This window comes from Arachis duranensis, chromosome 9, assembly GCF_000817695.3.
Source record: "Arachis duranensis cultivar V14167 chromosome 9, aradu.V14167.gnm2.J7QH, whole genome shotgun sequence".
NCBI classification, from domain to species: domain Eukaryota; kingdom Viridiplantae; phylum Streptophyta; class Magnoliopsida; order Fabales; family Fabaceae; genus Arachis; species Arachis duranensis.
The window spans coordinates 8,257,752-8,282,596 of record NC_029780.3 but is presented as its reverse complement, the minus strand read 5'-3'; the positions used below and the strand labels follow the sequence as shown (position 1 = coordinate 8,282,596).

The 24,845-nt window shown below is 31.2% G+C and overlaps 3 protein-coding genes across 3 annotated transcripts in view; 2 read left to right on the top strand and 1 right to left on the bottom strand.

Annotated features, from left to right (window-relative positions):
• Positions 1-219: 219 nt before the first annotated feature.
• LOC107464502 (alcohol dehydrogenase-like 7) lies at positions 220-4,479 on the top strand. Its single transcript, XM_016083423.3, has 10 exons — positions 220-405; positions 483-619; positions 952-1,001; positions 2,026-2,351; positions 2,571-2,653; positions 2,737-2,812; positions 3,118-3,182; positions 3,337-3,432; positions 3,809-3,973; positions 4,220-4,479. The coding sequence occupies exons 1-10, from the start codon at positions 366-368 to the stop codon at positions 4,334-4,336; spliced, it is 1,155 nt and encodes a 384-aa protein (XP_015938909.1). The 5' UTR covers positions 220-365; the 3' UTR covers positions 4,337-4,479.
• LOC107464364 (neutral ceramidase-like) lies at positions 4,465-12,314 on the bottom strand. The gene is made up of 10 exons (XM_052254174.1): positions 12,232-12,314; positions 10,127-10,363; positions 9,139-9,347; positions 7,952-8,258; positions 7,600-7,860; positions 6,904-7,162; positions 6,380-6,505; positions 5,845-5,908; positions 5,508-5,677; positions 4,465-5,019 (listed from the first exon to the last, which is right to left on the bottom strand). The coding sequence occupies exons 1-10, from the start codon at positions 12,312-12,314 to the stop codon at positions 4,465-4,467; spliced, it is 2,271 nt and encodes a 756-aa protein (XP_052110134.1).
• A 3,884-nt stretch (positions 12,315-16,198) lies between these two features.
• The window catches only part of LOC107464363 (putative F-box/FBD/LRR-repeat protein At1g66290), an 11,523-nt gene continuing 2,876 nt past the window's right edge, over positions 16,199-24,845 (top strand). Inside the window, exons 1-4 of the mRNA XM_021130471.2 lie at positions 16,199-16,289; positions 16,833-18,122; positions 18,204-18,392; positions 18,507-18,675. Of these exons, the coding sequence (XP_020986130.1) occupies positions 16,842-18,122; positions 18,204-18,392; positions 18,507-18,675 (1,639 nt within the window). The 5' untranslated portion in view covers positions 16,199-16,289; positions 16,833-16,841. The remainder of the gene's footprint in view (positions 16,290-16,832; positions 18,123-18,203; positions 18,393-18,506; positions 18,676-24,845) is intronic.

The window sequence follows — 24,845 nt, the reverse complement described above, 5'->3', positions numbered from 1 at the left end:
AATAATTATATTTAGCGAAAGATTCCATTATAGGGATACTTTGTCGAATTTTTTAATTGTTTGGAAAATAATCAACTCTTTGTCCACTTTTGAAACTATGACGTTTGGTAATGGTCATTGGTAGTTTTGTGTCCATTTTCCTTTTCCGTTTTGTTTAGCCAATTGTTAACGAAAACTGCTATTATATTAATAGAAAGACACACACAACTAATTTTTTAAATTTTCCGGACCATATAAGTTACCATGGAAAGTGAGGGGACCCAAAGAAGTTACCATGGAAAGTGAGGGGGAGGACCAAAAATGAAAAGTCTCATATAAGCTCTTCACATTGCTACCACAACATTCCATTATTTGTTGCAGTTACCATGGAGAGTGAGACCCAAGGCCACCCAATAACATGCAAAGGTAATTACTCAACTCATCAAAATGCTCTTCTCCTTTGGACTTTCATTTCTCTAATACCTGTTTTTTGTTTTCTTTAGCGGCGGTTGCTAGAAGACCCGGTGAGCCATTGGTTATTGAGGACATCGTTGTGGCGCCGCCAAACCCCCGTGAAGTTCGAATTCGGGTTATATGCGCCTCTCTCTGCGGCAGCGATGCTACTTTCTTGAAGCTCCAGGTGTTTTTTCATTTTTTATTTTTTTTAAATGAGTAACAATGCTATTTGTTCATATAAGTTACTGGTTATAATTTATAAATTAAGCTTCCAAAATTGAAACACAATCTGAATGTACAAATAGCATTATTCTTGATTGATTTAAAAGAAACCGAAATGTTTGGTAAAAAAAAAAATCGCAAAAATTAAGCAAAACTTGTCTTATTTAGTATTTATTATTGTTGTTAGAATTAATAGGCTTTTTTTTTTGTCTTTCTAGTATTGCTCTAAAAGAAATTAGTAAATCTTTTTGGGATGACTGATGATTCTTTAACACGCTTTATTATATCTTGAAGGGAGGTCCTCCTGGATATTTTCCAAGAATTCTGGGTCATGAAGGAGTTGGGTAAGTTCCTTCATGTTAGTTGTTTCCTCATTTATAACTTCTCTAATTATCCACACACACACAACAAAGGGGGAAAAAAATTAGTTGTGGACAACTTCCATTAGCTGCTAAAGTGATTATATATTTATATCTCATAATTTTGTTGTTCATTTGTGTCTGGTAAGTCAGCATTCTTCTTCATTTTTTTTTTTAATATCCTCCTTGTATCATAATAGTTTCAAAGTGCCCTCACTCCAATGGTTTGGAAGAGAATTTAGGATGTGTTTAGGTCAAATATTTTTGGATTGGGTTTGATTTGATTTGATTTGATTGAAATGGACTGAAATGAATTAAATTAGAAGTGAATTATTGTGGTTGGAATTGACCATGTAAAATAGAATTTTATTTGATTTAAAAATTGAGATTTTATATTTTTTTTTCTTTATTTACCACACGAATTTTCATCATTACCAATAATTACTCCCAGACCGCCCCAAACCTGTGCCGGACCACCACTGCTACTTCTTCCCTTCTCTAAACGCTTCTCTTTTGTATTAATACCTAAAGGGGAAAAATGACTTTTTATATTTTAATATACCAAATTATTTCAATCCAAACCCAATTTTATAAAAAATGAAGGGACTTGAGTATAGTTATAATGTAAATTCATGGAATTTTGAAATCAAATCAATTCCAATTCCATTGTGTTACTAAAACACCCTTAGTGAGAGTTTGTTGTAGTTAGTTCTTACATATGTATGTACAATTCTGTTAGTTTCACACCTTCCTTATATATAAAGTCAGTTAAATGATCATACTGAAGGATACACAGCTGGTTTCATTCATTTCTTTCAGTGCCAACACTCCAATCCTTAATGGTATCTGCGAGCATTTTGATGATTCAATTTAACAAACTATATTGTGACAATTTATCTATGATATAAATCTATGGCTTCATGGTTCTTCATTTGTTTCACCTTATGCCAGTTGTAAATGATTGTTCATATGTGAATGGTATGTTTAAACAATTTTGAATGTAATACAGGATTGTGGAAAGTGTAGGAAAAGATGTAGCTGAAGTTACAAAAGGAGATGTGGTTATTCCAATTTTTCTTCCAGATTGTGGAGAGTGTACAGATTGCAAATCAACAAAGAGCAATCGTTGTACTAATTTCCCTTTCCGGGTATCCCCATGGATGCCTCGAGATGGCACATCGAGATTCACCGATCTAAATGGAGATATCATATACCATTTCATGTTTATTTCAAGTTTCAGTGAGTACACTGTCGTTGATGTTGCCAATCTAATAAAGATTGGCCCAGAAACCCCCCCGGACAGGGCATGCCTGCTCGGTTGTGGCGTATCAACTGGTAAATTCCATAATAGAAAATCCTAAAAGTTATAGTCAAATTGACTGGTGATGACTGATGAAGAATACCAGGTTTCTGTCTATGATTATTGATATAAACTATGCACAAATACTTCATGTTATTCACCTATGGGTGCTGTATAAGTATCTGCATAAAATACTCTGTACTTTTATTAGTGCAACATAGATATTAAGTGTTGATTAAAACTTCCATTGTTAGGGGTAGGCGCTGCTTGGAGAACAGCAAATGTGGAGCCTGGGTCTTCAGTGGCTATTTTTGGGCTGGGATCTGTTGGAATTGCAGTATGAACTCTTAGGACATGGCTTTTGTTTTATTTTAATCTTATGTATGCTGAAGTTTTCGCCGCAATTGATTGGTTTCTTAGGTTGCTGAGGGAGCTAGACTTTGTGGAGCTACTAGGATTATAGGTGTGGATGTCAACCCGGAAAAATATGAAATTGGTAAATGCTAGCTTCATAAAACCATATATACCGTTCAAGTAAAATAATATACAATTTCTATTCATTTGTTTATGAATTTAATTTTGATGTACTGTCAGCATAAAACAATTTACACGTGCATCTAATCACGTAATGTCACATAAGCAAAACTAACTACTTTTTTTATTGATTGCGTGAATTATCGTCCAAAAGAACGGATGTGATTAAACGTCTTCGTAAAATACACTGTCAGTCATCAAAATTAAACTCTTGTTCTATTGTTATTGATATTTTGTTTTCGTGGTATGTGCATATTCTTGAATCAGGGAAAAAGTTTGGACTCACAGACTTCATCAATCCTAAAGAATGTGGGAACAAACCAGTGAGCCAGGTCTACCCTCTTAAAAGGAAGAAATTTTGATTCAAATTATATGTCTTAGGTCCTGAAATAGAGATTATAACCAGATTTGCAAATATCATATCATTGATTTTTTTTTCTTTGCTGATAATCTGCCAAAACTTATATAACTGAAGTTGTGGAGCAGGTTATCATAGAGAAAACTGGCGGCGGAGCAGATTATTGCTTTGAGTGTGTTGGTATGGCATCATTGGTGCATGAAGCTTTTGCTTCTTGTAGAATGGTAAATCTCTGCAAAAGTTCCAAAACTTGTTCTTGGTTTTCATTGTCATGTCCAGGCATACATAAATAATGTGATTAAAGCTATAAGGCCGTGTTTGGTAGTTAGAATACAAATACAGAGACAGCGAAACATAAAAAATGTGTTCGCCAACACAAATTTCTGGTACTTTTGTTCTATTTTTGCTACCAAACACAGCCTACCAACCAGTAACAACTCTTAACTTCTGCTAAATAAATTGAAACCCCATCTCTTTGGGAGAATTTATTATTATGTTTAGATAGACAACAGGCTATATTTCGAGAGTGCCTTAGGTATGAACTAAGCAAATCAATAATTGCCAAGAGCAATGAGTAGAAAGTTGATTTTTTTCAATCAGGGTTGGGGAAAAACAATTGTTGTAGGAGTGGACAAACCAGGAGCCATGTTGAGCCTCAGTTCATATGAGGTACTTCATGATGGGAAGACCCTCATGGGATCCTTATTTGGAGGACTCAAACCTAAGACTCATGTCCCCATTCTCCTCAAAAAATACATGGACAAGGTACTGTATACAATTCTGCAGTGATTATGCCATAAAAGTATAAATAGTAGTAATAACAATGTTAAATAGTAGTCCTAACATGCTTGAGCTCATAGCTTAGTGTTTTTAACTGCATGTTTCATTTGAATCTGAAGTTTTGTGTTTGATATCTTTGCTATAAAAATATTGATGGTAAAAAGTAGTAATTGAACTTGTTTGGTTCATCTTTTGTTAGTTTAAAATTTTCCGAATATATTAAAATCACAGGAACTGCATTTGGATGGGTTTGTCACTCATGAGGTGGAGTTTAAGGACATCAATAAAGCTTTTGATTTATTGTATAAAGGAGAGAGTCTCCGATGTGTGATTTGGATGCACAGATGAGTACATTAGATTCTCATGTAATCCGAGCCCCATGAATAACCATGAGATGCAAACATGAAACATTGTTGTGCAGTCCTCTTTTCGTTATTTATGTAAGAACTTATCTATTTCACAGAAGTGATATTATTCTACTTCACTGCAAATGCATGTGATGTGCCGGTAAAGTAACTGATTCGGGAGGTGCCGGAGGTCTTTGATGCTCCGAAGTGCCTTAGTCTGTATACTCCAGAAATAGCATGATTTGGTATTTCCCATTCTATGGTGGCTAAGCCATGCAAGGAACTATTGTCTAATTTCCACTTGAAAAACAAGCTTAGATCATCATCATCATGAATGGTAAGCCACTTTTTCCCTTGAAGCATCTCCACCGCGGCAAATGTACCTTCTGTTAGAAGGTCGTGTCTTGGGTTGGCGCTCCAGAACGTGGCGCTCGGCCTATCTCCCTTGGAGAAGTAGCCTCTTTTTGGAAGGGCTATGTCTTGTTTTGTGTCGCCGAGCTTGATGCCTTTTGGAGGTGACTCCTCAAAAGGACCAAGTAAGAGGCTTAGTTGTTGTGATGAAAGATCCGGTGGCGAAGGGCCTTTTGCGGCGATTTTCTCCCCTTTAGCCATTGCTCGCGCTAGCTTATGGAATTCTTGGATATATGCAGATAATGTGTGAGGACCATAGAGAGTTGAAGCAGCCTGCTCAATTTAACACTGATTCAGGTCAATTTTTTGAGTTTATAACTATATGGTTTCCACTAGGTTTATTCATACACCCTAAAGTTCTAGTAGTCCATTAGTACTAGGGTCACTAAGGTTTCTTAGGATGTAAGATTTAGAATGTTTGTTTGTAATCTCTTTCATTAAGTAAATGCTGATATGACTGACACCTTAAATGTGAGATGGTGTAGCTTTAACCATGATGTGTCTTATTTTGCCACATCAATGTTTTAGCTTGTCGGATTAGTATTTAACAAAACAAACTAACCACAGATATTAACATATTAAGTTCAAGGAATCTCCAATCGAGTTAGCAAGTGACTCGAAGATATAGTGTCACATTGGTAACAGGTGGAAACTCACATGTAGTTGTCTTTATGTGAAGTTGTTAATTCAAACCGTTAGATAACAATTTAGTCAAATATATCAAATCATCTAACGGTTCTTAATTAACAAGTTGTTCTTACCTCGTATCGTTGTTGATGGTATTCTTCAAAAGTTGCAATGTATTGCGAGTAAGTATTGGTTAGTCCTGCAATAACAACGTGTGTGTCCTGGTCGAATTCTCCATTTCCATTAGATATTAATGTCTCCTTCACTGCTTCCCTTAGCCTTCTTCCAGACATTGTTGTGAACTCTGCAATACTCAAAGGATAATAATTTGTTAGGGCATGTTTTTGTTGTTCATTTTATAATTTGTCAAACTTGCAAATCATAATCACTCTTTCAAGAACTACTAATCTATATAAAAAGCACAAGTCTCTTTTCCTTTATGTTTTAATACTTGTGCAATTTGAAACATACCTCCTGGTACTGAAAGAATAATCAATTTCCCCAGCCTCAATATCTGGATTGGAAGAATTGCTGGCTGTATGAATAACATATTCAAATTACAAGAGATTAGTAAGTTGTTGCTTTTAATAGTTTTTTTATAGGATAATTTATATATATTTAACACTTTTTTAAATTGACAGCACTATCCGTGCATAAAATTTAAAGGTTAAATTATTTTGTTAGTCCGTATAGTTCTAAATTTGTAATTAGCATTCTACTTTAAAAGTTCTTAATTGGATCTATGCATCAATTTAAAATTTGTAATCACATTTTTGTCGTTCCAAAAATGTCTTAAAAGTCTTGAGACATATTGTTAATATTAGTAGTATGAGATGGATAAAAATATTTTTATAATCGTTTATTATTTAAAATGATCTAAATTGCAAGTTTAAAACTGGTGTCCTAAAACTTTTAAAATGTAACAACTTAATTATAAAATTTAAGAAAATTATAAAGATTAATAGAGAAATTTAATCAAAATTAAATGATGATTTTTTTCTCATACCGCCCAAGGATACGGATCAAACATTTCTCCAGTGCTTAACAAAACAGGCTTTGGGCTTTGGCATCTCACTTGATGCTTACTTGGTTTTTTCAACAAATCCCTCAAATGCTTCCAGAAAGGATTAATCTGCATAAATGAATCTCCTAGCAGTCAAGTCAGATTAGTCAAATTTTGGATAACAAAAACGCTAGGTGAAGCAGTTTTTAGTAATTTTGGCCATCATTTGGTCAACACAAATACTAAATTATTTTTAACAAATAAATTTTATTAATTTATGTGTGCAAATTCTTAAAAATATAGGTATAAATTATATTAATTCATATATGTAAACTCTAGTAAATATAAATATAAATTATATATTTTTTGTATACAAATTCCTATAAATATAGGTATAAATTATTGCTGGCTAAAAATAATAATATTTGCTGGTAACATAACATTGCAGTTTCTAATAATAAGATTAAGATCCGGCAACTCGCCTTACCATAATAGATTAAATGGTAATATGAGAATTAGTTAGTTACCTTTGTATCACCTTGTTGAAAGCCGAAAGCACCAGGTCCATCAGTAGTGCCTGCAGCAAAACCAGGACCAAGGGCTGCAGGGCAAGTTTTAACTACCTTCTTGTTTTCCAATTTAACTTGAATGTTTGTGAAGTTGACATAAACATGGCGATAATCAATCTTTCCTCTTAATTCTTCTGAAGCAGACTCAAACAACTTCCAAGCAGTTATGAATTGTCTCTCACCTATCATCTTTGTGCTTAATATTTCATCTGGGTATCTGCTCCATGCAAAATTGCATATTATATTATTTATGCATATAACCTTGCTTTTAAAAATATCAATTTAGTTCCTAAAATTATATTACTAATTAAGTGGACCTTTATTTTAAGATTTGCAAATTTATGCTGCTGAAAGCATAATGACTTCAGAATAACATATTTGATCTTCCTATGTTTCAACTTTCAAGAGATAAAAGATGATTTCTGAATATTTTATAGTTAAGTATGTTAGAAAAATTTTAATAATTACCATACATACTTTCAAGAATATACAAGAATTACTAAAGTTTCTAAAAATGCAATTTCTAGTCTTGAAACAAATGTTCAATACGTTAATGGCGAGTATTTATTTTCATGTTAAATTAATAGCTTAAATATTAACGCATTTTATATTAAATAATTTAGTCAAACATATCAAACTATCTAACGGTGTTACCCGGGTCCTCGGCCCACACATAGCTGGTCATTGCCATTGCAAGAAGAGTGGTTGAAGTCACAAGGTTTTCCGGTGTCAATGCAAAACGCTCCAACAACATTTGGAGTCACGTCTCCAACATTTGATTGGCAAAACGCCGCCACGAACAACGATCCATCGTTCTTCCTCACCTTCGCTTCTTTGCTTCTTTCTTTGCTGCATTCATGCCCTCCGCTCGCTTTTATTCCTCTTGCTTTCTTCACTAGTTGTCCAATGTCTGCCCTCATTAACCATTCAACTTTTCATTACATACATATGATTTTTTTGTAACGAATAGGATTATGTAACATTAATTAATCATGTTATATTATACACAATATATGTATTTATACCTGGTGGAAGAGTAGAAGTGATGGTAGAGGGTGAAGAAAAGAAATCTTCGAAGAGTCTAGAAGCAACACCCTTGTTATCTCCACTAATAAGCTTGTTGTCTCTGCTCATTGAGGTTCCATGAGTTGCATACCAATTAAATGATCCAATGCTTTTGCCACTTGCTTCATCCACAAACTTCAAAAGGCTCATTTCTCTGTCTACATTGGAATCGTATCTTGCTCTCTCTTCTGCAGGGTTTTCCAGATATGCACTTGGACTTCTGTTTATACCACCTCCTTTTACCTCTCCTACAATAAATAATCCACAATATTTGATTAAAAAGAAAATTAGCCAAACAAATTTATAATTTATCTTATTTAATATAAATGTTAAACAAAAAAAAATTGAACTTTTTTTTCTCTAGAACTAGTGATAAATAATAATTAACAAAACACGCTAATCAAAACCTTTATATCAAGACCAATTATAAGTGATCATCACTTTTTAGTGAAAAAAAATGATGAATTAGTTAGTGTTAGTTCAAAAATAAGATAAATATATATAAAAGAAAAATATTGGTCGTAGCATAAATTCAAAAAATGTTGATAATAAAAACAAAATATATAAATAATTTTTATAATAATTTAATATAATGATCAAATGGCATGGTCTTCCCATACTCATCTACGAAGTCGCGGATTTGAATCTTTTTATTTTTAGTTAAAAAAAATAATATAATATATATAGTGGGGTCAATCTAATAATATACTGGGGGCAAAGGCAAATTATACATGCATCCATAACTAGTCATCAAATATTTTTATAATAAAATAATAACACTATTCATACACCAACTTCTTTTAATATTTGTATTAAAAAAAACGATTGTTATTAATGGATTGTATATTTGTGTTACTTTTTAATTAACAAAACAAGAGAATACATGTTAGTTGTTAAAAATATCAATCATATGATATTATAGAAAGATTATTATGATTATTAGTAGTTGATATTATTTAGCTAAAAAATATGTAAGTTAATATGAATAAAGAATACATAATAATTAATTTAGTAGTCCATTTTTAGTGTATATAGAAATATGTTTTTAATAAAAATGTTGGTATCAAAAAATAATCACAGGTTTACTTGTAGCGAAATTAAAAGCAAAATAATGAGTGTATTATTGACCTGTGTTGATAAAAATGGAAGCGGGTTTGAGATTGTTGTGAGCTTGAATAATGGTTTGTAGAATTGCGTTAGCGATGGCATCAAAGGATTGTTTGACAAAACCCAGAGAAGTGACAGAGTAAATCACATACTGTAGATAGCCACCAGGTCCAGCATGTGTATGTGTCCCACTTATTGCTACATTTTCTTCATTGTACAAATTTCCATACCTTCAACAGCAATAAATAAATAAAAATAATTAATCTTTTTTATAATAAAATATTTTTTCTACAAAATATATATTATTCTAATATCATTGTCTCTCTATCACACGAGGTAAATTACTATTTTGATTTCCAACGTTTGGATTGAATTTTAATTTGATCTCTAATTTTTTAGACATCTGATTTCAGTCTCAAAAAATTTTAAATATCTTATTTCAATCTAAAATAGTCTTAATGAAGCAGGTTTAATGTTGTGTCTAACTATTAAATTTGATACAAACAATTCGCATATTAAAGAGCCAACAACATTCAATTTAGTATGTACGTAAAATGATCAACCAATAATTACTAATATAAAAGTTTTTTCTTTGATTTTGAAGCGTTGATAATTGATTGTTAGGATTTTGAGTTTTGTACAAAAAAAATAAAAAGAAAACAAGTATTACAAGAAAGTTTTAATTATATTTTTCTAATATATGAAAAAAAATATGACTTAACTTGTAATATTATTAACGTCCATATCACTTATTCCGTTAATTATTAGAGTCAAATTTAACGATAGAATAATATTGAACCTATTTAAAATTTTTTGAGACAAAAATAAAATATTTAAAACCTCAGAGAGCAAATTAAAATTTGTCCGCAATTAACCAAAATTATACTTTATCCTCACACATATTTTGGTGTCTAATAAACACACTACAAAATCATATGATCAAATTTCCACACAAAGTAAAATTTAAACACCATATGTATTTCACTGTTAACAAAATTTGGATTATTACCTTGAATGGAGGACCTGAAGAACCTTAATAGTAAGAAGCTGAGAAGCCATTCCAGCATCAAGATTGACAAACACAAACCTGTTATTATTATTAGAGGCATCAGCCACAATGAAAGTTCTTGCTCTTAGCCTGAAATGAATTCCAGAAGTTTTTTGTTCCAAATTTGCATAACCCATCATGTTCACATCTGCAGCAGGACCAGTCATGTCATAACTCCCAACTCCAATTAAGTACTCACTACCATTTCTGCAATACACTAACAAAATCAATGCACTAAAATAAATAACTCCTACTAAATGCTTCATTATTATTCTCATCTGCTATAGTCCTACTAAGTAGTTAAATTCGGTATATATACTATGTATTTATATGCACATAGCTTCTACTAGCTCAAGAGTGAAATGATTTCTTGGATTCTGGTTCAGTAATTATAGTTATGTACTCTATCTATCTCTTTTAATTTATCTGTTAACCTTTTCCTTACTTTCAGATGCTTTAAAATGTTTTTTTATTTGTAGTTTTTTTGTTTCAAAATATGAATGCAGAAGAAGTTTTATAGTGTATTTAATTATGACTATAAGTTATAACAATGGTCATTAAAAAAGGATTGATGTGATTAAAAAAGTTGTACTTAGTTCATCAAAATTAAACACTTAAAATATATATTTAGAAATATATATAAAAAAATAAATTTGGTAATAAAATTATATAAATGGACAAGATTAATCCTATATTCTTATATACATAAGTAAACTTCACTTGCTTAGAAATCAATATTTCTTATAATTAATGTTCTTTTTTTTGGTGTCTTAATGTTCTTTAATTTGTTTTTCATTACACATGTATTTCACTACACACAATTATTTTTTGGCTACACTCTCTTAAGTCTTACATTTTATATACTCATCTAGTTGTATATAATTAGATTTAGTGCATTGTCCCTATACTTAAAATATTACAACGTAACATTTGTTATTTTCATCTTTTTTTTTTTGTTGTTGGTGACTTGTTGTGTTCATATTTTAAAAGTTAATTAATATCACTATTCACTACTCTAATTTAAAGTTTGTTTTATATTGTATAGTATTAAGGTCATTCTAATATGTCTATACTATGTTGGTTATAATGTTTTAAAAAATAGGGTAAAGTATATTTTTTATCTTTAAAATTTGACAAAAGTTTTAAAAATACCTCTAAATTTTATTTTGTTTTAAATTTGTCCCAAAAGTTTTCGATTTGTATCAAATATACCTCTGACTGCTAATTTTTAAAAAAAATTAAGACTGATTCAACAACAATTTTATAAAAACAACCCTCAATACAAGCAAGTCAAGTATAATTTTCATGTATTATTGTTAGATTGGTCTTAATTTTTTAAAAATTTAACCGTCAAGGATATATTTGATACAAATCGAAAATTTTTGAAAAAAAATAAAACTTAGAAATATTTTTAAAATTTTTGTCAAATTTTAGAAACAAAAAATATACTTTACTTAAAAAATATTGCTAAAATTAAAGTAATATTTTTTTATTATTTAGCAACGGTTTTTAAAAAATATTGCTAAAAAATATTACTAAAATATAAAAAAATATGACTTTAAATTTAACAATTCTTGTATAATCACCTTTCTATCATAAATATTTTTAGTAACGTCCAAAAAGTAGAATTGTCGTAAATGAATAAGAATACCCAAAGATTAGGTTAAAATTGAAAGAGACAAAAAAAAGTAATATATTTTAATTATATCTAATAATTGTATAACAATTACAATTTAAATAAATAATTCAATAAAGAAATCAATAAACTCACCGGTAAGCTCTAGTATGTATTTAATGATTACTTAATCTTTATTTTGCGTTAAGATAAAAATTAGGAGATTAAAATTAAACTAAGTTTTTATATTGTATTTGGTATAAAATGAATTAAATTGAGTTATATTTTAATATTATATATAATTTAAGATAAATATAAAATTTAAAAAGTAGATTTAAAATTTAAAAAAGTTGAATAAAAATATTTTAAGAAAATATTATAAAATATTTAGTCTTTATATTTAAAAATTTTAATTCTGTGTGTTTATATTTTCTAAAAATACTAAAGAGACTGATTACTAAATACAATACTCAATTGCAGTTGCAGAAAACAAACGCAACCTATAAGTAGGGGTGACAAAGGCCAGCCGCCCATGTAACCTGCAAAAATTAAAAAAGACGAGTCGGGCTGGAAAATTGAGATCGCTACACATTAAAATCCCGCCTAACCCGCACCACTTAAATCATGGGTTTTGGCGGAATTGGACGAGCTTTTTTGCTGGGTTTAGAATTTTTTTGAAGATGTTCTAATATAATGTTTTGGATTATATTTTACGTTTGATTTATTATGTTCTAAATTTATAGATGTTTAATTATATATTTTGGACAATATTTTACAGGTTTGGCGTAGTCAGTCAGCCCGCCAGTCCACTAATAAGTGAGACGGAATAAAATGTCAGAACCACCTCATTAGATGGGATGAGACAGACCAATTTATCAAAAAGACAGATTTTTAACATGACGAGACGAAACAAGACAAACTTTTTTGTTTGTCACCCCTAACTATAATCTCTTTTGGTGCCTTCTTAATCCTCATAATTAAACTGAAGTATATTGGCGCCAATAGTTAATACTAATTTGATATTAGAAAAGTATAAATTTAAAATGAGATAAATATGTTTAAACTTTAAATAGAGAGAGCATTAAGTAGCATTAATTTTTCTTTCTTTTAATTGTACCCTTAGTATCTTAAATGAATAAAATGTGGGACATTTGTTGATATAATATATTGAAAATGGAAAAGAATAATAGGTGTAGTACTAGTATTATTAATATGTATATATTTATGTTTATGTTTTATACAGGAGCAACTTTCTCTATCATTTTTATACTATTAATTGATCATTTTTGTTGTAATTTATTTGTTTTTTATAGATAAATTAAAAAATAAATCGAAAGACAGAGAATATTTTCTTTCTGAATATGCTAAGCAATTATTTTGGCAGCAATTAGTACTTAGGTAACGAGGAGTGTGAAAATGATTTTCAAGGTACTGGTTTGGCCTCTAATGTGTGATTTACACGAATTCATGCCGATTCAAAAATAATTTCTCCGGCGAGGATTTCGATGAATTTATAATTTTTATTATGTATAAGTTATATAGTGTTTGTTGGGATATTATTAAATTAAAAATATATTTTTTAATGCTATAATGAGTTTTTTTAAATGAATTTAAAAAAAATTATTTTTTTGAGTTGTCTTTTTTAAAATTTTTTATAAAAAAGTAAAAATAAAATTATATTTGGATATCTCATACAAAAAGATCTTTTTATTTATCAATTATGTTTGTGTATAAACTTATTTGGGTAAACTTCTAAAAAAAGAATTTTTTTTGAATTATCTTTGTTAAAAGATTTTATGGAAAAGTAAAAGTAATTTTGGGCTTGTTTGGGTGAGCTTTTAAGAAAATATATTTTTTCGAGTTATCTTTTTTTAAAAAATCTTATAGAGAAGTAAAAGTAATTTTATGTTTGGATATCTCATGTAAAAAAGTCTTTTTATCTATCAATTATGTTTGGGTATAATAATATAAAAGTATTTTTTTGTTTATTTATTACATGAAAAATATTTTTTTTTAAGAAAAAAAGATCTATTAAAAAAATATGTAAATTATAGTTTCTCAAAAAAGATCTTATTTTGATTTTACTAGTGTTTTTACTTTTACTACTGGAAATTTGCCAAACATGTTAAAAAATAAAAAAGATATTTTTTCATTGAAAAAATATCTTTTTTAATAAAATAATGGCGCCCAAACATGCACTTTATGTTTGGATATCTTATATAAAAAGATCTTTTTATCTATTAATTATATTTGGATATAACGATATAAAAGTGCTTTCTTTTTATTTATTTAATACATGAAAAATATTTTTTTTTAAAAAAAGATCTTCTAAAAAAAGATGTAAATTACAGTTTTTCAAAAAGAAATTTTTTATTTTTCTAGTGATTTTACTGTTAGAAATTTGTCAAAAACACTAAAAAATAAAAATATATTTTTTTTATTGAAAAAGATCATTTTTATCAAAATAATAATACCCAAACAAACACTATAACAATATAAAATACTTTTCTGTTTATTTATTATGTAAAAACATTTTTTTAAGAAAAAATATCTTTTAAAAAAATATAAATTGTACCTTTTAAAAAAATATTTTTTAATTTTTCTAATGTTTTAACTTTTACTACTAAAAATTTATCAAACACGTTAAAAAATAAAAAAAAATTTCATTGAAAAAAATTTTTAACAAAATAATGGTGCCCAAACATGCACAAAATTGATCAAAGAAAAGCGTAATGCTTCAACTGTTGACATTTTGTCTATAATTCTATATCATCAAGTCTGAATTCTCAAAACGAAGAACTATGAAATAAGCACTATCGTCTTTTTCGAATAATAATTTTGAAACTTTTCACTTTGTCCCATAGTACAGTGATTATGGATTTGAATCTTCGAATTGTTTCGAGACACTGGAGGCGATAGTAGTAGGGGTTGAGGGTGCAGATGACGACACTGAAATCAACGAAGCAAATGGAATAGTGTTTAGGGACAGAAAGATGATTAAGTTTGATAATAAAATAATAGAATTAATATATAGCACTCTATAAAATGACAGAGCATAACATAATTTTATGGTGTATAGTTGAAAAGTTATTATATATTTTATCAATTAAATTTGATTATTTTTAAAATTAATTTTCAAAATATAAAAATTCTTGAAAATGAAACCTAAATCATATGATTGGAACAAAGGTTGCAGGGTGTGTGTATATATATATTGTTTTGAAGTTTTGATAATATTTTTTAATTTTAAAAGAATTTAGTCAGATTAAAAATATTATTAAATAATAAAAAAAGATGATATGAATTTTAGATACATTATTTAAATATTGTAGAACCCATGAAACTTGGTCTCCGAAAAAAGTGATTTGTCTAGCATTAACTTCAGAAAAGGAGTTTAGAAATATTTTTGAATTACAACGTATGTCCCTTTCCTCTATTCTAAATGGTTTTTGAAATCCCCCATCCATTGGTACTTTTAAGATTAATTTTGATGCTAGTTATTTTGGTTCGGGTGATAGTGTTGGTTTTGCTTGTGTTATTAGAGATTGTAATGGGAGTTGGCAAAGGTGGTGTTTGGGAATGATTGAGAGTAATAGTATTCTTCAAGGAGAATTGTTTACTATTTGGAGAGGATATCTCTTAGCTTGGGATGTGGGTCAACGAGATGTTATTTGAGAGACGGATTGTGTGGAAGCATTTAATCTTGTTACTCAAGATGGTTTTGGATTTATTGATCCATTGGTGCTCAAAATAAGAGATATCATGCATTGGAATTGGCGTGTTGACTTTCGTTTGATTATGAGAGATGCAAACACGATGGTAGCTACTATGGCAAAGATGGCGATGAAGTTACAACTTTCGCTGGAGCTTCTTTCACCTTGGAAAGAGGTTAAGAGTAATCTTAAACGGAACTGCCCCTCTATTTAAACAGTTCCTTATTTTGTTTGTTTTGTTTTTTTTGTTTAATTTATTTCAGTCACCAAAAATTTAAATATTGTAGAAACTTCATAATCATCAATCATCATAACCATTATAATCATATATATAAAGGATATGCAACAGGCAACAAATTAGGATTGGATTAGTTTTAAAATTTAGATACGAAATTCAAGCCAATAATCTGATCCCTCAAACGGCCTCAATGTTTTTTAAAAACGAAATCTAATATTGTTTAACATATATATTATTTAAATAATTTTTAGTGTATATTTAGCATAATTAATTAATAAAATCAAGATTTATGTTTAACAAATTAAAAAATCAATTAATAAAATTAAAAAATATTTTATTTAGTTAATAAACCTGTGAGTGTTATCAAATCTCAAAATTGATTTAAAATTGCAAAAATCTAAATCAAATCACAGGGATTATATTTTATTTAAATTTAAACACCCTCTTAAACCGAAAACCCCAGTCTCTTGGCGCCATCTCCATCGCCCTCTTCAGACGCAGTGTCTCTTTCAATCTTCGCAGTCTTCATCTCTTCAGTGACTCAAATCAGCGTTTCAGGTTCGGCTCTAAGTTCTAACACTGTAACCCTGTGGATCAGTTTCCTGTGATTGTAACCCTAATTTGAATCTTCATATATATATATAGAGAGAGAGAGAGAGAGAGAGAGAGAGAGAGAGAGATTTTACTAATTATATTTATTGACAGTTATGCGAAAATCTTTAGACTTTGCTTTAGCTCAAATCTTTAGAGTTTCCATCCTTGATCTTATTTGTTCTGTATGTGTTTTTTGCATCCAAATTAGCGGTGTTTGTGCAGATGGTGATCAATAATGATTCTTGTGGGTTCTGCTTCGTTAATTAGTGTTGCAAAACAAAGGGAAGAAAACAAATTTTGTAAATTATTTTTTTAGAGAAAAAATCTCTATATGATGACCATTTAAGATATATCTACATTGACAGCATTTAGTTCTTGTTCTGTTTGATAACTCCACCAGGAAAAAAATGAGCCATATTCATTAACATGAAAAGTGGTATTTTTTACTACCATAATTTGAGATGTTTGAGTTATTCTTTTTCTGATATTCTTCTACTTGCTTTGAAGGACACAACTATGGATGAAAAAATGGACCAGATATCCGGTTTACCAGAAACCATACTTCATGACATTCTCTCAAGACTGCCAAAGAAAGATGCTATCAAGACTAGTGTTTTGTCTAAGACATGGAGAGAAATATTCGATACCTTTCCCATTTTGTCTATTTGTGACCGAGAATCTATTAGGAGGTCTTCCAAGCGGAAGAAAGATCAACAAATTAAGACATTCCTTGATTATGGCAAGCAAAGATTGCTGAGGTTCAGTGAACAAGGCCTAGCAATCAAAGAATTCAAGGTCAAGCTTAGTTTAACCTGCTATGAGCTTCAGCTTATATACCCTGATGTTGATCAGTGGCTTAAATTAGCTAGTGAATGTGATGTCCAGACCCTAAAGCTTTGCCTGCCTACTTTAAAAAAGGATGATCCATGCCTATGTTATATCTTGCATCCAGGTGTCATTGAAGCAAGATCACTTAATAAGTTAGTGCTGAAGGGGAGAATCAGATTTGACAAAGAATTCCTGAATCCTTCAGTCAAGTTTTCCTCACTGTGTGTATTATCCTTGAGCCATGTCCTCTTTGATGACGAAGGTGCTATCGAGCATGCTATTTCTCATTGTCCTTTAATTGAGCATATAACCTTGAAGTGGTGTCATGTATACAACCCCCAAGGTGCCGGAGATATGCAAATTTCTCTTATGAAATCAGTAAGCATGCATGGTCTACAAAAGCTCAAGGGAGTTGATATTCGGGGAGTACAAAATGTTTATATTGATGCTCCAAATATTGAGAAAATATATTATGGTGCTGACAGTTATGAGCCCTCCAAGATGAATTTTGATAGTTGTGGAAATTTGAGAGCTTTGACCTTAATGAATATGAAGATTGATTTTCTTTTTACAGATACATGGTTTCTTCATCTATCTTCCAAATTTCCTTTCCTTGAGAGTTTGGAATTGGTTGAATGCTCCATGTTTGAGAACATTAATATTTCAACTTCTCAACTCAAGGCTTTGGTGTTATCTAATTGCTCTACCATGGATAAGCTTGAAATTGACACTCCAAATCTATTATCATTTCGATATTATTATGCTGGTGATGACTTACCTTCCATATCTTTTCTAAGCTGTTCTAATCGACTGGAAGTAGATGTTCGGTTCAATATGATTCATCCACGTCTTTACCAGTTGGGGAAATTTGTTGAACAGTTTAAACCACAAAAGTTATTGACATCACTCTCCCTCTCCATCCGTACCTGCATCCCTTCTGATGAGAGATTTTATGATCATGAATATCGTGTAAGTATAAATTGCTACTTATATTCTGTTAGTCTATACCTATTTTCTTAATATGGTATTTATATGCCTTGGATTATGCAGTTTTGGGAAGACCCATATTCATTGCCACCTACATTGCCTGTGCCTAGCATCAAACACTTGGTCATTCGCTCTGTTCGGGAAGATAAATCTAAGTATTCACTTATTATGAATCGCTTGTTCTATGGTTGGTGCCCAGAAACTATTTCATTGAGCTTGAACCCGTCTCATTGCACCAAAGCATTCATTGAGGTACGACATTGTCTCCCAAGTTTCTATTTATTTCCTCCCTGTGCTTTTCATCAGTTCAAAGTGTTATCTGTGGAGCTTCTAACTCTTATTTGTTATTTGTTTAAACAACAACAGTTTTTCTACTGGTGGCTACTCGAAACCAAAAAGGCAAAAGGCAAGTTTTGCTCCTATTGTTATCACAAGTCTAAGTGTTGGTTGCATGGCTTGAAGGATGTCAAGGTCACAAGCTCAGTCAAGAATGATGTGAATGTTGTTGATTTTGTTCATCTCAAATCTCTCTTATGTAGATTGTCAAGTTCTGATAATGCAAATATTAGTTTTAGATTAAAGTAGTAATTATCTTTATGTTAGTTAGTAACTCATTTACGTATCTTTCTTTAATGTTTTATCTTCCATAGAGGAGGAAGTTTTGAATGTGTGAAGGTTTCTATAATAACAAACTCAATTTTGTTTTTAAATATAATTTTTTTTCTTAATTTTTGCTATTATGAGCTTACTACATGATATTTATACAGAGAGCATTAAAAAGCATTTGCCCAATGGAGAAAATAATCATTTCTCATGAGTTTTAAGTTCTCTTGTATGAGTAAAAATTTATGATCGGCTTGCTGCATTTATACCCGTAATAATAAATGTAAAATTTACTATGTAAATGATTTTAACCTCTAACTCGGAAAGTGAGACTGAAAGTATATGGAATAATACAACAGGATGAGGAAGATTGGAATCATTTGTAAAGATCGTTGGAGAAGGTGGCGGATAAAAGGGATTATGGGATAAATAAACATGAAGAATAAACCCTATCAAATTTTTTAGTACAAATTTCATGAAAATTCATGTCAAAAACAAAGTTTATTTGGGCACTGCTTATTTGACATTGAATTGGTTCATGCATGTTGCCATTTCCTCTCAACTTCGTGTAAGAATCTTAAGATGCATCGAAAACAAAATGTAGTTATGTAAAAAGGGAAAAAAAAACATTAGAAAGGTGTGAATCTCACTGGTCCGCGAGAGATGAGAGAAGGAGTGAGAGGAGGGTGAAAAACACAAAGGTGGGTTAGAACTAAAGATATGCAAAAAAATTCAGGATTTGGAATTGAGAATAATATCAACGGTGGGTTAGAACTAAAGTCCTTTTTCATCTTTGTTGATAATTTTTTTAAAAACATTTTGAAAAATGAATTATTCCATCTATTTAATTGGATTGGACGCATTAATACATTTATTTATCACGAAAACAAAAAGGTAGTAATATGTATGTTTTTGTGTTTATCCAATACACAATGAAAGGTAGAGCTCTGAAGGCTATAGTAAAAATGAATCGTATGAGGTTGAGAGGGAAGACTGTGTACGTGGGAGAAGCAAAGTATAGACGAACAACTGAGATAAAGGTTCGAAAGACAGCACAGGTAGGAGGTAATAGTTGGAACAAGACAAATTCTCAACCTTAGAGAGAAGATAACTAAAAGTAGGTAGAGAAACTAACAAGACACCAAAAAGAACCAGATCCACATGGAAATGGGTGGACGAAGAAAGTGAAAGTAACGATGGTGAAAGAGAATCTGGACTGGCTACAGAGAAGTCTGGTCGGCGATACGACGATGGCAATCAATTTTAGTTCTTTGAAAAAGATGATTACAAAAAGCCTGCCTCAAGTTGTCCAAGTACGTACTGAGATTGGGAGCGTATAAAGCTGCTCTTTTGACTTTTGATTCTATATTGAATGCGGAAGAAGCATATACGTTTAAAATTTATAGTCTCTTGCAATTCTTTCATAGTATATAGAGATGGGATGAAACGGAGCGATGTGAAACTCGAATAGTGTGGTTAGAATGCTACGGAGTTCCATTATATGCATGGTCAGCAGATACCTTTAGTATGTTAGAAGGCCAATTGGGAGAAGTAGTCGGTTGTTACAAAGTGACAGAATTGTGCATGTCTTTTAGTGTTGGACGAGTGCAAATTGATACTTGTATCATGGATGTGATTAATGAATGGGTCCATATCACAATAGGTATCAGTGGATTCGATGTGCTAGTGAAAGAAGTGGGACAGGAGGCTTTTGGATTGAATTGTTATGAAGAAGCTAATGGATAAAGTGACTATAGTTGAGAACAACGAAGAACAGTTGCGGAAAGAGAGTGTGCGAGTACGAGCTTAAGGAGTGCACGAACTATAAAATCGGCAATTTTCAACGACTAGGCAGCCGATGTGGTGATGGGAGAGTTGAGGGAAGACAGAGAAGATAAGGGCAGATTGGTAATTTCTGAAATTATTTTGAATGAGTGGATTAATGATCATTCAAAACAAAATAAGGTAAAAACGGTAACATATCAACCAATTTTTGAAGGAATTGAAGGGAGAGCGGATTGTGTGGGATGTGATTATATTAATTATGAAACTGATTCTAAAAACAGTTACATGCGTTTATGAATGTAACTTTAATGGGCTGGAAAGGAAGGTTAAAAGGATAAGAAAAAGAAGGTTTTTTGTAGGCTTGGTGCTAGACTCAACAATTTAAGGATGTCCAAAAATGATAGAAAAGGATCCTTGAACCCGGTTTCCTCAATCAACCAGTTCGGTGATGTTGGGTTGGGTCTAGAATCCGAGTCAGGCTTGATGAAAATGGAGCACGATTTTCAAAATAGAGATGGACACGCTAGGGAAGGGTCTATGACAAGTGTGCAGGAAGCTGCATCTGCGAAACTTGCGATGGAGATCAGCGCGAAAATGACAGAAAGAAATCGAATCGGTGTTGAAGGAGGAAAGTTAAAGGCTGGCCACGGAAGAAGAGGCTCAACGTGGCAAGGGAGATGCGCAACGTCGAATCGGTGTTGAAGGAGTAAAGTTAAAGGCTGGCCACGGAAGAAGAGGCTCAACGTGGCAAGGGAGATGCGCAAGCCTGACGCCACCTATGTTAGGTCGTGAGATCAACGAAGAGTTGGTGACGGAGAACCAAATCGTTACTCTTCTGGCGGTGACATTGAATGGAGAGACTGGTGGGTTGGGTGTGTATGTTGATGATGATGGTGCGGAAGACGTTGATGAAGGAACGAGTGATAAGGATGACATTGTGAATGATAGTGGCATGAGTTTCGGCACAAAAGGAACAACATTGACAAAGGGACAGGGAGAGCTATCGGAATACAATGAAGAAGTAGTTGGAAAGAGGGTTGTTGATGATGGTGATTCGAACAAGAATGAAAGAAGTAAAGAAAACAGAGATACTATTTTGGAGGAGAAGATGCTTGAAAATAGAAAAACTTGGGACCTCGCGTTGGAATTTGGTGCAATTTAATACAATAAAGAAGATGATATTATAGCTATTCTCCAAGTACAGAATGAAAAAATTACTCGAAAAAGAAGATTGGCAAAGCAGAAAGAGAAAACAAGACGCTACAGACCCAAAAAAAAGTGTGTAATAATTTTTTAAAATAATTTTGTTCTTGGAATGTTAGGGGGTTAATGGGTTATGAAAAATTGAGCATGGTCAAAAACTTCAAGATACAATTTAAATCAATATGTTAGGCTTGTTTGAGACTAAGTGGTAGGTAGTGACGAAGTTTGATGTAATAAGAGTTCGGGGAATGATGCTGCGGGATGAGAATACGTTGAGTTGGAGGGTGCCTCAAGTGGTTTACTGTTAAATTGGGTTGAAATAATGTTTAAAATGAGTCGCGAGAGCTTTGGTTGTGTGTTGAAGGGATCTTTTGAAAAATAATTTCAATTATACTTTCTTTGGTGTATGGGGCTCATACAACAAAAGAGAAATTTAGTGTGTAGGAGAAATTGTGTTATATTGCAAGGTTATATCAGTCTTTATAGGAGACTTTAACGAGATTGTGCAGATAGAAGGTACAAAAGATGTTGTCAGATTAACAAAATTTTAGTGAGAATTGAATACAAGAAGATATGTAACTGGTAGACTTCCGCTTAACGATCTTGCAATCGGATTGACAGAATTTTAGTAAGATTAGAGTGGTTGGAAATATTTTCATGAGTACAAAATCTGAAATACACTATAGAAAAGAGGAGCCCAAAAAAAATTGATGAGTTTTTTTGTGATTTTTTTTTCTTTTTTAACTTTGAGTATATATCCATTTTGGTCCTCAAAGAATTTCAGACTGGACATTTTAGTTTCTAACTAAAATTAATTACTCGATTGGTCCCTAACAATTAATTTTGTCAGTCAGTCAGGTCCTTTACTCTGTTAACTCTAACGGAGGATAAAATAGTCCCTGACAACTCTAACAGGGGACAAAATGGTCCCGGACAACTCTAATAAGAGACAAAATGATTCATGACCCCTTTATTTGAAAACGACATTGTTCTTCCCCAATTTTTATCATATCTCGCATAACCCGAACATTCATACTCTCCTTCTTCACCTTCACATTCTTCTTTTCCATCTTTTCCTTCCTCCGCTTTATCTCCAAAATTAAGCCATGGTGTAATTGTCACACGTGTTGTACCTACCTCAACATGTCATGGACCACACACTTCCTAAATCTTTGTGACTGGTACATCCATCTCCTCTGCACTTCACCCACCAAAAACATCCACTTTCACGTCTTCGATAACATCACCTCCAACCTCGACACGTCCATGATATCCTCAAGACCAAGTTCCACAATTACTCCAAGGGCACGCCTTTCTCCACTCTCCAGCAAGCAATATAGATTGTTGGACATTAGAACATCATGAGAAGATTCTCCTTCGACATCATATGCAAATTCTCATTTGAAATAGACACCGAGTGCTTCATTCCTTCTTTTCCAGAGTCCAAGTTGGCATACAGCTTCGACCTCGCATCCAAGTTATCAGCAATGTCGCCATTGCCGCTCATATGAAAACTGAAGCGATTATTGAACATTGGTTCGGAGAAGAAGTTAAAGGAAGCGATCGGAGTGGTGGACAATGTGGTCATGGATATGATAGGGCAGAGGAGGAGGGAGATGGCAACGAGGACGACGGATCTTAACAAATCAGACTTGCTGTCTAGATTCATGGGATTCATCGAAGACGATAACTAGTTGAGAGACATAGGCATTAGTTTTCTGAGTATGAATTGGTTGAGAACAAGTTGAGGATTTTTTATTTTTTTCTTGTGAACATTAAATTTATAGAGTGTGCATTGTGTAGTTTGAAGTTACAGTGTTAGACTGCTAGTGTTATGCGAGATATGATAGAAATTGAGAGAAAACAATGTCGTTTTCGAACAGAGGAGATCAGTGACCATTTTGTCCCCTGTTAGAGTTGTCAAGGACTATTTTGTCCTCTGTTAGAGTTAACGGAGTAAAGGATCTAAGTGACTGACGGAATTAATTATTAGGGACCAGTCGAGTAATTAATTTTAGTTGGGGACTAAAATGTCCAGTCTAAAATTCTTTGAGAACCAAAATGAATATATACTCTTTAACTTTTCTATTTACTTGTCTTGTTAAAAAAAAAAAAAAACTCCAAAAAAGATTAAACAATGTTTAATAGTGATATGAATTTTGGAGAGTATAGCAATTTACTAATAAACTTGTGAGACAAATAATAGAATACAGATAATAACAACCCGTGTTAATTTACTTTTTTGGGGCACATTGTCTTCATAAATAAAGCTCATAAACTCAATGAAAGTAGCATTAGTCCCTCTCATATTGGCATTCCACCCAGAAATTGTTTATGAAATTCAAAAGACTCTTGTGGTTTATATTCTGGAACTGTATGTCGCTGTGCCAATATAATCAATTAATATAAAAATTAAAAAAAGTAATTTAATATACAACAAAGTGTTATTTTTTTGAATTTTTATTTTTTACTGTTATAATTATTTTTTTATATATCTTCGATACATTAAATTTAAAAAGTATCCAGATATATCTTGTATATCTAGTTATGTATAAAAAAAGTGGTGATAACTATATAATAAGAAATCGATTGAAGGAAATAATGTACAAATATTTAAAAACGTAATACTCTTGTCATATCCTTGGATAAACCTGCAGCAATTAGAAAATAAAGTAACTAAATAAGTCATTTTTCAGTCAAGATTAATAATTTATGTTAAAAATGTTAAAATCTCAGTAGGATAATAACAAAATAAAAATATGTAATAATAAAAAAATTAGTTAAAAATAATTAAAATTTATTTTATTTAATATTTATTAATTATTAAATTAGCAACAATTAATTTTTTATTACATATATCATAATTATTTGACAAAATAAAATTTTATCCTTTATGTTTAACATATTAAAAAACAATTAATAAAAAGCAAAAATAATTTACTTAATCAATAAATTGTTCAGCGTTATCTTAACTGAAAATTGACTATAAAAATATAAATTAAATTGATAACTTCCATATAAGATCATAATTTAAATAATTTTTTAGTTAAGATAAGATATTATTAAGATCGGATCAATTTTCCGTTAGGGATTATATTTAAATTTAAACATCCC

Excerpts from the sequence above, each read along its gene's own strand:
- LOC107464502 (XM_016083423.3), top strand. The coding sequence starts at position 366 with ATGGAGAGTGAGACCCAAGGCCACCCAATAACATGCAAAG. Across the intron at positions 2,352-2,570 it reads CGGTTGTGGCGTATCAACTG|GGGTAGGCGCTGCTTGGAGA; the intron begins GTAAATTCCATA and ends TTCCATTGTTAG. Across the intron at positions 2,813-3,117 it reads CCCGGAAAAATATGAAATTG|GGAAAAAGTTTGGACTCACA; the intron begins GTAAATGCTAGC and ends TTCTTGAATCAG.
- LOC107464364 (XM_052254174.1), bottom strand. The coding sequence starts at position 12,314 with ATGGGCGGCTGGCCTTTGTCACCCCTACTTATAGGTTGCGTTTGTTTT. Across the intron at positions 8,259-9,138 it reads TTCCATTTTTATCAACACAG|GAGAGGTAAAAGGAGGTGGT; the intron begins GTCAATAATACA and ends TATTTATTGTAG. Across the intron at positions 6,506-6,903 it reads TTCAACAAGGTGATACAAAG|ATTAATCCTTTCTGGAAGCA; the intron begins GTAACTAACTAA and ends TCATTTATGCAG.